Source organism: Convolutriloba macropyga, chromosome 12 (assembly GCF_964194025.1).
Source record: "Convolutriloba macropyga chromosome 12, txConMacr16.3, whole genome shotgun sequence".
Lineage (NCBI taxonomy): Eukaryota > Metazoa > Xenacoelomorpha > Acoela > Convolutidae > Convolutriloba > Convolutriloba macropyga.
In genome coordinates, this window is record NC_134479.1 from 10983279 (window position 1) to 10997352 (window position 14074).

At 35.4% G+C, this 14074-nt stretch overlaps 1 protein-coding gene across 1 annotated transcript; it reads right to left on the reverse strand.

Moving 5' to 3' along the window:
* Nucleotides 1–12279: 12279 nt before the first annotated feature.
* On the reverse strand, nucleotides 12280–13798 carry LOC142350308 (dual specificity protein kinase CLK2-like). Its single transcript, XM_075402121.1, has one exon. The coding sequence runs from the start codon at nucleotides 13661–13663 to the stop codon at nucleotides 12365–12367; it is 1299 nt and encodes a 432-aa protein (XP_075258236.1). The 5' UTR covers nucleotides 13664–13798; the 3' UTR covers nucleotides 12280–12364.
* Between the last annotated feature and the right edge of the window lie 276 nt (nucleotides 13799–14074).

The following is a 14074-nucleotide window of genomic DNA, read 5'->3' on the forward strand; positions in this document are numbered from 1 at the left end:
ATTTATAACAAATATAACTAGCTCAGTTATTTAAGCGGCACAGTTGCTGCTTCAATTAAATGCGGTTTTCAATGATCCAGAAAACTATAAAAGGATCAACTTTTTTGTTCTCTAAATTAAATTTGCAACAATAGAACACTTCATGGAAACTAGTGTTAATATTTGAATAGAAAAATATTACAAATATGAATAGCTGGATAAATATCACCAAATGCAAATAGCTGAAATAGTAACGCTTGTGTAACGCGTTTTTGCTTTAACTTGGTCATTTTCAAATTTCGCATTCAAGTTATAAAATACGCTCAAAACGCGCTTAAAATTGGAACAATTGGAAAATAATTCCAATTCTAATAAATGAGACAGTCACATTTAAGCAAAGCTTGTTTTTAATGCGAAGCTGACGCCTGACTTATTAAATGTTAAACTGTTTTCAGATCAACTGACATGCAAGTGTGTTTGACGTACGTCAGTTACGAAAAACTCCAGCCGACACCTCTGCAAAAAAAATATTCTCATAAGGAAGAGCGTGGACTAACCATTGCAGCTAATACAAACACATGTGCAAAGGTGAAAGACATCAGTCGCAAATTGTCACCAAGATCTGTTCCTCTGTGCCCCCATCGTATAAGACTGTCTACAAAAAAAAGAAAACGTATTTTGCGCTGATAATGGTTTGCATAGCCTGTAAAGAGGCGTGACAAGCCAATAAAGATTGCAATGGAAACCACTATAGGTGTGCAATTAATAGATGGTCACATCCTACCGAGGGCGTGAAGAAGGAATCAGTGTCATTTGTCTAATTCCTGAAACGATGCCAGTCAAAAAATCAATTTAAATACACTGACCACTCCTCCAGTTTAAATTAAATTGAAACATAGTTGGCAGACTGCCAGAAAATAACCACAATAGCTGCGTAGATCTGCAGTAAAAAAACCAGTAAAGAAGACAGACCAAAAAATTACGCTTCTCATTAAAGGATGAGAAGTTATATTTTGATAAAGAATCTGAATAACTTATTGCTGCTTCTATTAGCTGCTCTTAAAAAACCTTCAATTAGAGTGATATACACTACACTCACTCGGCCTAATCTCTTTGAATTGAAGTAAAGAAAAGTCAATTTGACAATGATGAAGTAAGTGAGTTTTTGAGAATGAAGTAAGTCACGTGTGACCAAAAACTGAATCACGCGAATGAACAAAAAAACTCGCTCCACTAAGAAAAAAATGACCTCACGCACGCACGTCAGTTGAGATTGCATGAACGAAAAGCAGATTTCACGTGGTTGTGACGTCATATGGTCGTAACAAAAATCTCGACGACGAAAACAAGTCCTGACGTACAATTCAAAGAAATTTCATTGACTAAACAAAAAACTAGACCTAGAACGGACGAGTGAATTGGGAGAACCATTTCTATAAAAAATCAGATAAAAAATTAAAAAAAACAAAATGAATGTCAAAATGCCGCATGTGAACAAAAAGCCACTAGCGAGAAAGGAAAGCGATTTTTTGTTCAAACATCGTTTTCTCACTCTACTCTAAAATTAGAGCAAAAAACTTTCACGCCGAAAAGACACTCGCTTTTTTGCTCCACTTCCTGTTTCGGCGTGACCAAAATCACTACTCCAATTTGACTTCAAAAATCATGAAAATATGTGAACAGATCTTAAAAAAAGACAGCGCCCCAAAACAATTTAAATTCTTTGAATTGTGAAAACCAAGAGAAGGCAATAATAACCCCAGCAATCGTTGTGCGGCTATAGATAAAAATTTCAACAATTTTGCGTAGGAAAAATGAAATCGGTCCCTTCAGACTGACTTCGAATTTTTCAGGTAGAATTCTTCAGCAAAAATATCATGTAATTTTATACTGCTTGCCTATGGAAAAAACCCAGCCAGGACCACAAAGAGATAGAACAAAAATCCTATTTGGTTATTAGCTGTTTTATATGTTCTTAAAACCAAGTAATCGATATTTTTAGCTAAAAAATGAAAAAGCTTGCAGAAAGTATGAGAACGTATTTAAAACAATTTACAGTATCAGCCAACTGCCCTCAATTACTAAGATCCAAGCCGCCTAGCCGTCTCAATTTACAAATTCAAAATTTTCATTTTCCATCATTTTCCAAGGCGCGGCTTTGCCATTGATTCTGAGGTTAGCCACAGTGTTGGTCTCTCCCGATTCCCCACCAATGATTAGTTTCCCATGTCCATATTCTGTACACCAAGGAGAGGTTTATCTTATTTTATCGATGAGAAGTTGAAGTTTTGAAGATTCATTTCACAGAATACAGAATAGGACATTTTAATTGAAATTAATCAAATCGAAATCGCGTGGTTGTATAATAATGAATTGAATATTAGCAAGCTATAAGTTCATTTTGACTACAAGTTATTAACCAGATCAAACTCACAAAAAAACCTTTCGCTGACATTTTTTCTCGGACGGAAAAATTGTCTCCAAACTTCCTCCTTAGTCTTCAATAGGCTGATAAAATTTTAATAACATCAATTGCTCACTTCCTCAAAAATCAAAGATTACGGTAACCTAACTATTATATAACATTATTATATAAACCATTATTAAAACTCACGAATTTGAAACCACGTTAAAACCTAAAATTGCTCCATATAAACAATTGAACATCATTAGTTATTGGAAGAACCAGAAATCAAACTGTAAAAAAGCTATTCCTTCAGTAAAAAATTATTTAAATCATAAAAAACTTAGTAATCTTTTTCTAGGACACATTCCATCACACTATATTAGCCTAATTGTCGTGATAAACTTATTAAATAGTTTCAGAGATGTCAAATGAGACAGAGACCAATGATCTTCCCAGCTTGAGATTTCTAGATCAAACCCCTAATCTGAGCAAACAGGACGCGAAGCGGGCCAAACCTGATTCGAAATTCTACATCTAAAATTGCTCGAAAGCCGTATCAGCCGCATCATTCATGCTTGTATTAGTCAAATTATCACACAAGTTCCAACGGAAATTCAAGTAGCTATTCCGAGTGCAGTGAAGCAAGCCGTAAAACAAATCAAAGAAGAAATGAAAGCCGAAAATATCAAGCATATTGAGGACGACCTGTACTATCAAGAAGAACGCTGCAATGTAGCAGCAATGACCCAAGCGGAAACTGTTGAAAATTATACAAGAAGGGACAACATCCGTATTAGTGGCGTTCAGGCAGACTCAGATCATACTGGTAATCGAAACGTACCAGAGAAAGATTCCGTGACCATCAAAAAAAGTTATTCAAGTTGCAACATCAATAGGAGTGGAAGTCGACGAAAGGGACATCTCAACGGCACATAGACTCCCAGGAAGGAAAGCGGGTGAACGCGTTATAATTGCCCGTTTTGCTAGACGGTTGGTTAAAACGCAGATGCTTAGAAACAAAAAGAAGTTGTCGGAAGTTGGAAGTAATGTGAAAATCGTCGAAAACATATCACCTGCTAGAGCAAAGTTTCTGGCAATGATGAAAAGAGATCCTAGGGTTGAATCAGCCTCGACAAGGGAGGGCACGATTTTTTACCAACAGAAAGAAAAAAAGAGTGTACAGAGTGTTTGATTTGCTTGAAGCAGCCAGGAACCTGAATTAAAATTTTTCAGACTTCGTTAAATGTTTCCAACCATCCCATAGCAATATTTTCCCACCTCCTCGTGCAGTGACTTCACCTAAATCTAAAACTTCAAATTCTAGTGCACTTACTATTCTAAATTTAAACGTTCGCTCCTTAAAAAACATATAGAGGACCTGGAAGCACTTGTACATAGTCTTGAGTCTCCACCTGATATTCTTTGCTTGACTGAAACTTGGCTATCTAAAAAGACGACCCAAAACCACTACTGGTAACCAAAATGCAGCTTCAAAAGTTCGTGGCTCTAAAGGCGGTGGCATTATGATTCGACTAACTGCTAACTCAAAAAGAACTGGATTGCGTGATTAAGGAGTCTTTATTTGTGACCATAGAAAAACAATGTTACGAGTTCCGGCTAGTGGTAATATACAACAAACCAAGAGCCAACAAACTTGATTTTGTGGACTTAGTAGAAGAAGTTTTAGAAGAAGATGCTTGCCAACTGTAATATGTGGGGATAATAACATTGATACGATGAAACAAAATTTGCTCACGAAAAAAATAAAAACACCATTCATTCAAATGGTTTTTTTTTATAACACCCAATAAACCCACCCTTGTTACAGACAAATCAGCAACTTGCTTAGACCACTTTCATTTTTTTTTCATTTTACAGAACTTGATAAGGGATGTTCACATACTTGAAAATCAAAGCTTTTCAGACCATTTTCCTGTTATTCTTAAGTGGGCAGTGAAAGCAAATGACCTGGAAAGCAAAACTGTAAGGGATACATCATTTCTTCGTAACTTCAGTATTGTTGAAAAACACTTATCTGCCTTGAGTCACGAACTTTATAATGTTTTTTCAGCATACAGTGGTTGTGCAAATTCATGCTTTAGTGCCTTTCATCACACTTTTTTAACCGTTACTGAGTAGTAGGCTCCACTAAAACGTATCACCCCGCACAATCGAAATTCTACACCTAAATGGTTCGACAACTAAAAAATTTACGTACGCAACGGAATCTTATCCACAGGAAATGCAAAGCAGACAAGTCAAATGGCTCTATGCGCAAAAAATTTACAGATATTAGACTTCAAATAGAAAAAAAATATTAAAACGGCGAAAAAGGTTTATTATCGAAACATGTATCGGAGACTCGAGACAAACATTCAAACTTTTAAATGATCTGTCAGGAAAACATTTGGTAAATAATTCAGTTCCAAAGCTTTCCTCGTGCATGTCGGATACTGCAACTAACTCATCTAATCTTCAAGTAGCTGAGAAATTTAATGAGTTTTTTGCTAATATTGGCAAAAACATTCAGCGTAGTAATCCTTCCGCGGCAGTCACAACCCTGACTGATGTTAATATCTCATTGAGAGTATATCCAGTTTCTGATACTGAAGTAAGTGCAATTATTGATTCACTTCCGAACAAATCTTCATCCGGTGAAGATGAGATTAGTAATATTGTAGTGAAGACAACAAAATCTGTTGTCACGAAATACCTCACATCGTTAATTAATCAATCATTTCGTGAAGGAGTTTTTCCCACTGAGCTCAAAAAGCAAAAGTCATTCCCTTGCATAAAGAGGGATCAAGACTAGAGGAGAACAATTATAGGCCAATTTCTCATTAAATGTTAGGAGTAAAATATAAGAGCGGGCAATCTTCTCTAGAACTTACGAATACCTGGAACAATTTAATTTTCTCTATCACAAGTAATTCGCTTCTCGCAAAAATCACTCCACCATAGATGCATTGGCAGAATTAACTGAAAGAAAAAGAGTAAGCCAATTCAAAGTTGTCAACTTTTTTCTGGATCTAAAGAAGGCATTTGATACACTAGATCATCAAATTTTGCTCCGTAAGCTAGAAAGTTATGGTATTCGTCATAAGTGCCTAGAATGGTTTAAAAACTATTTATCTAATACAACTCAAATTGTTTTCCTGGCCGGTGTGACTTCAACTTCGTTAAATATAACTTGTGGTGTCCCTCAGGGCTCCATACTTGGACCACTGTTGTTTTTAATTTATATAAACGATTTACCAAGAGTGTGTAATCAACTAAGTGTCCATCTTTTTGCTGACGACAACAATCTTTGCAGTTGAGGTTGCTCAAGAATAGCTATCCAAGATGACTTAGATAGTGTAGCGGCTTGGTTAAATGCAAATAAACTTAAGCTCAAAATATGTTAAAAACGGCTCATTAAATTTAAAAACAAGTGCTTCCAGTGAGCGATGCCACATCGCATCAGACGAAATTAAATTGGAACCATCATGTAATGATTTAGGCATAATAGTTGATTCAAAGCTGTTGTTTAGTTCTCACATAGATCTTGCCATAGGAAGACGTAGTAGGCAATGTGGTATAATATCAAAATTAAGATACTTTGCTCCACGGTACCAGTTAATAGAATATTACAAGAGTGTCATATGTCCCATCATACAATATGGAATTTTGGTGTACGGATGCTCTAGCTTTACGTCTTTAGCTCCAATTCATCTGCTACAGAAGAAAATTCTCAAATTAATTTACTTTAAGAATCGGTTCGATCAAAGCGAAGATCTATTCTGTGCAAACAAAATTTTAACAGTTTTTGAATTGCATGTATATGAGCTGCTTAAGTTTGTTTTAAATCGATTAACAGTTTCCATGCTGAAGACTATCTAAACAGTATGTTTCAGTTTGAAAGACATATTTTACCAACAAGACGAGCAAAACACATGTTACTAAAAGTGCCGTTATACAGACCTAAATTGGAGCAAAATTCGATAAGTCGTCGGGCTTCGACATTGTTAAATGTTTTGAAAATTCAGTGACTCTTGCCTGACTCTATCGGGAGCTCAACCTATAGTCAAATATCAATGACCGATCATAATTTAAAAGAATCTTATATTCTGGGAAATGAGGAACTCATTCGAAAAGTGTTTTTCCGCTAAATTTCCAGAACCCTGTAATTCTTCACAAAATAACGAAAATCTGCGCACAAAAATGTGGCGGTGCCTTCGTAGGAGGCTCCGCGATTCATTTTTTGCTGTCAAAATTTGATTTTTCTAAATTCTAAAGATGGTTTTTAACAATGTTTCTTCAATTTGAGTTCTTTTTATATAAAGAACTTTTTTTCTCTTCTTTTTTCAAAGTTGGCGAAGTCTGGATGTTCGCTTGAGCATGCAACAATATGCCATAGAAGAGGGCATTTAGATGTGAATTGTTAAAAGTTACCATTTAAGTTCTGTGTAATGCTTTTGAATCATTGTTAAGAAATGAAAAAGAAAGAAAAAACTTTTTTTTAAATGTTAAAAAGTTTATCATCTATGTTGTATGCATCTGGGCACGCTGTGAATTAGGTCAAACGACCTCGTTGCGTGTCCTTTCCTTGCTTGAAGATAAATAATACTATGCTGATCGTTCTGCTGTACTTTGGTATTCTATTGTAAATTTTGTTGTTTTTTTCTACTAAATCTATGCTGTTCTGTATTTATACTTTACAAGCGACGATAAATTAACTCTCTCTCTCTCTCTAAACTGGCATTTCAAAATCTAAATCTCCCATGCAGAATTTTCAAAGCTTCAGGAAAAGTTTTAGGGAAACAGCAACCGTAACTATCAAAAAACCAAATTGAAAAAATTGTACCTAAAAATGGAAAGTTTTATCCTTAAATTTTATCAACCAAATAGCAACATTCCGACAATTTCGACTATCTTGAAGTGTCAACGCAAAACCCTGGACCTAAGGTCTGGAAACAACATTTTGCAACGAAAGGCAAAAAATTGTTCATACAGTGACCCAAAAATGGCTAAGATTCCTCTTCGTGAGATTTCGTGGGTTCAACCCGGAAGTTCCACAATTCAAGCGAAATAACGGAAGGGTTCCGAATAAAAAACGAACGTTTAGTCCTAGCAAAAACCCTCAACCTGAACTAGCTGGGTGATTAAAAATGCCCGTGAATGAATTTTGGGGACATTTTTTGTAAGAAAAGAAGTCAGCAGAAAACTGGGAAAACAACGGAGCTAAAAATCACTCCTGAATAATTAACTTCGGAGAGCAAAAACTGCCACATGACACAGATTTGAAAGACTATTATATTAACCAAAAGACCTATTGAAAGAAGATTTGTGGTGAAAATGACGATTATTTTACGGTGAATTTTTGAATAAATATACTGGCAGTCGTAATAAATACTAAAAAACAGGATAAGTTCCAAAAATGTTTTCAGAAACTGAGGAACGTATACCTCATTCATTTGAAAAACCTTAGAATTTCCCAAGTGAATGCAAGAGCTTATTGGATCAGCAAATTGTTTTCACACCTACATTCTCGGCTCTCAATAAAAGAGGTATTACGGAGATAAAAACGTTCTTGTCTCTCCACTTTTCGAAACTGTGTACCAGGAAAACAAAATTTAGGATCTGAAATGTACCGTAAGGTCATGAACAAGAAAATTAATTATGAAAAACTCTCCATTGTTTTTTATCAACCCGAAAATCGTTAGTTGTATCTGAGAAAAGAGCTCGTTATGCAATCGAAACATTTCTCTATAATCTGGTACATCAAAAATGTTTATACATTGTAGAAAATTGCGGATAATGAACATAAAATAAATTGTAACTATTTTTCTTTTACGACTTTGACTCGAAAAGTTATATTTATGAACAAAGCTTTTCTGATGAGTCACAATTTAACTACAGACAAGACTAAACAAAACAGTAAAAAACAAGAAAATAGAAAAAAGCAACCTAGCTTCTGAAAGTATCCACAAAAAAGCGATATAAACTGTCACATATTGTTTCCAAGCAAAAAAGGCTGCAGTTCAAGAGAAACCACTAGAAAAGAGAAAAAAATATTAAGAGATGCAAATTTAATGGCGTTTTTTGATAAATCCGAGATAATTTTAAATAAATCACAACAAAAGCAACAATCAAATATTATAGCAATAAAAGCAGCAAAAAAAATCTTCCAGAAGATTAAAAATGCTTCTAAAAGGATTAATATTTGTTCCTAAATACCTGATTAATCCAAAGCATCCGAACAATTAGCCACATAAGCAACAGAAGTCAATTTGATTGAAAGAGTTGAAACCTACAAGATTTTATATATTAAAAAAAAAACAAAATCATAATGCTCATTTACCGAAAATATAACAACTTTTTTGATCTCCATTAGAACCAGTATACGCAAAGTAATTATTTCCGCTTCTTAGCCCCTTCTCGTATTTTTATCAACGCAGTTCCTCACACCTCATTTTCTTATTTAAGTGATTGCTCTACTGCTTAAAAACACAGAATAATGTTAGCAAGGATTTCGGAATCGACTCAGAATTATTTTTGCTCAAAACTTAAATCTTAGACCACTTGATTAGACAGAACTTTCTTCCGTTGAGCTTGCCGTCAATAACTTTGTTCAAACCCCAATGCAATTGGGTCAGGAACTTTATACCAGCCCTATTTTTCGATGAGCCAATTTTGGTCGACCTTTACGTTTACGGAGAGATAAAAAAAACTAACATCAATGAAAAGATTTTTAAAGCAGTTTAGTAAAAACATCATTTTTTTCAGCCCAAATGTTTATCTGCGCAAATAATTACATTTTATAGTACGTCTGGGTCTTTGTCTTCACTACTTTGCGGATACAATAATCTTCTATTGCAATTAACGTTTTGGTTTCAATTTTGATTTATTTTTTTAATTGTATCAGTACTGTATTATTTAGCTTTTGTCCATTTTGCTATTACTCGTTTTCCCGTGCAATTTTGGTTACCATTTCATTTCACTGCTCATTTGCCGGCGCTCCGTGGTTATCTCTATTAAAGAGGAAACAACCGAATGATTGATAGGCCGTTAAAACTGCATGAAAATTTTTCGCAGTTTTCTAGAGATTTAGCTGTCTCTTTATTGTCTTTAACTTGTGCTGTGCCCTATGTCGTGTGGGCCAGCACTTGGCAAACCTAGAAATTGTCTAAGGGACCCTATAAAAAAATTGAAGAATGTCAGGCAACTTGTAGAGAATTTGTAGTGTATTTTTCGTTATTTTTCGCTCATCCTCGGTTTTCTGCGTATTTACAGTCCTAAAAATATCTTAATGCTAGTCATTGAATCATCATGTCCAACCGTAAATTGAAAATGCCTCACCGCATTCTCATGACGTTTCCTGTCTTTCAAATTAATTTTTGGTTACATAAACTGGAGGAGTTGCGGCCAATTGAGGATTTCAAAAAATAATTCAGAATTATTTGCAGGCAGATTCACAGCTTAAAAGTCTCTAAATTTATTACAGGCACCGCAACAATTTGTATGACTTCCTTTTTCAAAATTTTTTAGGTCTCAATCGTTTAATTTACATTTTTAGAATACAGGTGTGAACGTACCGGTGCAATTTTTGGGCAATCTGTCAGCTATGTTTATACAATCCACATCATGACTGTCGTCATGTACCTCGCCAGAAAAGCAAATTCCATGGCTTTTCGCAACCAGGCTCAAAAATCGAAAGTAAGCGAAAGTACTCACCAAAAAATTTTTTTAATCAAAATATGGTTTACTTGTTCTACTTGTTTTAAGCCTTTACCTACTTATTTAATTTATTCCAAATAATTAATAGTTAGTATTTAATCATTTTGTATCTATAAATTTTTTTCATATAGTGACGAGAGGAGGTTTTTGTTATATAATTCGCAGCAAAGAACAATTCGAGATGCAAATTATTTTCAAGCTGCTGTTCATTTTTTTTATGCAACTATAATCATTATTATTATTATTATTATTATTATTATTATTATTATTATGAATTCGTGGATATGCCACTGGGGAATCACACCCCGCGTTTACAATCTAGGATTGGCACGACAGTTTGTACATAAACAAATAAAAATCCAAGTACAGGGATTGTTTTCAGTCCAATGTCTATTAAAATAACTCCACATGTATTCAATAAGTTTGTTCTTCAGATTCTCCGGGTTAAAGAAATCAAGAGCTCTTTGCACGACGTTTATTCTGAATCCAGTCCTATACCAAAAATTTTGCCTCTGTATTTCAAATCTAGTGTCTGGAAGCACAACACGTCTCCTTCTACCGCTGTTGGTGATGTTGAATTCTTTCGAAAAGTCGACATTGTACCTTCCTTCCAAGATGTTACTGAAAAGTAGGAGGTCTTTAAGCACTTTAATGTAGAGTGGTGGTAATAAGTTTGATTTGATCAAAGCATCCTTGTAGTCAAAATTTCCGCAAATCCACTTCAGAACCTTTTTATTGAATTTTTCGATTATTCCGAAATTCGTTTTTCTTAGTTCCCAGCATTCGGATGCAGATAGCATCGACATTGATATTATTGATCGGTATAGGTCGACTTTACTCTTGGTGCAAATGATCGGGGACGTACTTCTTCTCAACCGAAAGAACGATTTTCTGGCCATTCCAACTCTTACTTTCACATGCTCGTTCCAGTTTAGTGATTCATCCATGAACAGGCCAACGTCACGAACAAGGCTTTTGTGGTTTAAATTTCTTCCATTCATAATAAAACAAAAATCTTCTAGGGTGTTCTTATTTCTACCGTACTGAAATTCGCTAATGGAACATTTTTTCAAGTTAAATAGTAGATGGTTTTGCACACTCCAGTTGTGAAGGGCTTGTAAATCCGTTTGCAGTTTTTCTAAGGATTCTTGTTCAGGTCTCCCATTGTAAAGAAGTTTTAAATCATCAGCAAATAGTAAGGCTAACGATGAGAAAACAGCATTGGGGAGATCGTTATGTATATCAGGAAGAATAATGGTCCCAATACCGATCCCTGTGGTACTCCAGATGTTACAGTTCGCTCATTTGATAGCTGGTCACCTATTCGCACTTTCTGTGTTCTTCCTAATAAATAGTCTTGTATCAGTTCGAATAAAGCCTTGGAGATGGGAATTTGAAGTAACTTTTTCATCAGGATACTATGTTTTATTTTGTCAAACGCTTTGGAGAAATCAAACAAAATAAATAAATTAACAGAATCTCTCGAGTTCAAGTGTGAGTAAATATGAGACAAACTGTATAGTAATTGTAGTACAACAGAACGTCTTGGCCTAAAACCAAATTGCTTATTCGATCAGCAAACGCAGTGTAGAGTGGTGAAAAGATAAATTTTTCAAATAATTTTGCGACAATGTTTAATAGAGTAACTGGCCTATAGTTCGAAACTTCTCTTTTGTCACCATCTTTGTATATCGGACTGACAATCATTATGAAAACAAGTAAACCATCAAAATAGTATAGAGCTACGCGTCAACAATTCTTTGAAGTAGGGTTCGATTATCATAACTTAACAGAGATTAGCATTGAGGTAGGGGTTTAACTTCAATTTATTAAATATCTACAAGGGTTATCATTTGAAGAGTTGGAACATTATCTGCGAACGCCCATTACCGACTCTCCTTGTTTTAATTGTTATCATTGCCAACAGTTATCATTCAAGCTGAGGAAATCTCATTTTCTGCTCAAAATTTAGAGGAACATACTGGAATATCAGGCTGATCTCATTCACAGAGTTGTCCCCTATAACGGTGTGTAATTTTAGTTATTCTGCTAGTCCTAATTGATTTTGTTTTTTAACTAAAAGTGAGACCACAGCTTAAAACATGATCGAAATCTTTGACTTTGAAAACAGCTGAGAGAGCAACTCTTAGTTCTTGAACTTGGTTCTCTAAAAAGTGCCAGTTGAAAATAAACTTTTCTCAAAATAGATAAAAAGTAACAGCAATTAAATAAACATTTTACGAAGAACATTTCAAACTATAACTATCTAACTTGATAAATCTCACGTATGGAATCAAAAAAGGTATGTTTCAGGCACCTTCGCATAGACACGCGTTTCTCGGGGTCATAATTCAAAAGTCTTTCCACAAGTTCGAACAAATTGATGTGATCTTGGTCAGTCTTTCGAATCATACAATCTCTTAATGGTCGACACATCGATTTTATTCTGCAATTACTTGTCGAATCTTCGTCATAGTCCCAGTCTAAATCACCACGTCTGAAGTATTTACGTTTTTTAGTTCGTTTTATCATATCCTCCGGAAAGTCGCCCAAAATGTACTTCATCATAGCTAGGTGTTCAAAATTGTCGTGAGTTTGAAATAAGGCATCACCAGTGTAAAGCTCAAACATTATGCCTCCCACACTCCAATTGTCACATTTTTCATCCCAGCCTAACTCTAAAATAACTTCTAAGGCTCTATAATGTCTAGTGCTAACTATCGTCGAATGGCTATCTTCAAAGTAAGTAGCTGAACCAAAATCTATCAGTCGAATTTCAGGCGATCTTAAAATTTTTTCATCGCGGTCCATTGTTGTGTTATAATACAGATCTGAATCCGAACTGACGAAAAGAATATTTTCAGGTTTTAGATCTGTATGAACAACTCCAATGTTATGCAAAAATGCAACTGCATCGATTAGCTGATAAGATATTGCTTTAACATGACTCATGGGGTACGGATTGTAGTTGTTGCCTTTAAGGAATTCGTAAACACTCGTTCCCAAGTATTCGAAAGACAAGCACATAAAGCCGTGATAGTCGAAATGGTCCAGCATTCTCACGCAACGATGGCGCAGCTTCGAATCTTTTTTTAGAATTTCCTTGAGGACATTAATTTCAATTTTTGCAGATCTGAAGTACTTGTCAACCCGTTTGATCACTTTTAAGGCAACCTTTTCTTCTTTGTCGCGACAAAGCAGGACCTTACCAAACGTCCCTTCTCCAATGGTATCTAATATTTGATACCGACCATGAATAGTATCACCCGTCCGATAAACAAGATGATTATCGGCGTCTGCACGAGGCCCACTCTTGTAGCTTTTAAAACTTTCCTCACTACTAACGTACGATTTGGATGATTTTGAGGACCTGCTTCGCGTTCTTTGCCTCTTACAATTCGATCGAGAATATTTACCCTTGTCACGGCGTCGCTCATGTCTTTCTCCGTTGGTAAGCTTTACAGAAGAATGCTTCCTTTTCCTAGGCGAACTCAAGCTGTTTGGGGAGCACTCAACAGATCTACTTCTACAACGGTGTTTACTCCTCCTGCTCCGTCCCATTTCGTTTTTGATATAAATATATTAGGATAGCATTGCCGTTAATTTAAAAAGCCTGCATTACTGCACACTTCTGAAAGCATACATTCAATATTTTAAATATGAAATAAACTCTTTATGAAATAAGCTTTATTGGGCCTTACCCATCATAGCCCCCCCCCCACCCTACGGTATATTATGGTAATTGCGAGCGGTTGTACAACACATAACCACTCCCCTGTCAGAGGTACTGATGTCCACATCATAGATAGTTGTCATAGATTTATGAAATAAGCTTTATTGGGCCTTACCCATCATAGCCCCCCCCCATCCCTACGGTATGATTATGGTAATTGGGAGCGGTTGCAAAATACATAACCACTCCCCTGTCAGAGGTACTGATGTCCATATCATAGATTGTTGTCGTGTCTTGAG

Bases quoted from the DNA above. Each gene is read 5' to 3' on its own strand.
- LOC142350308 (XM_075402121.1), bottom strand. From the start codon at position 13,663: ATGGGACGGAGCAGGAGGAGTAAACACCGTTGTAGAAGTAGATCTGTT.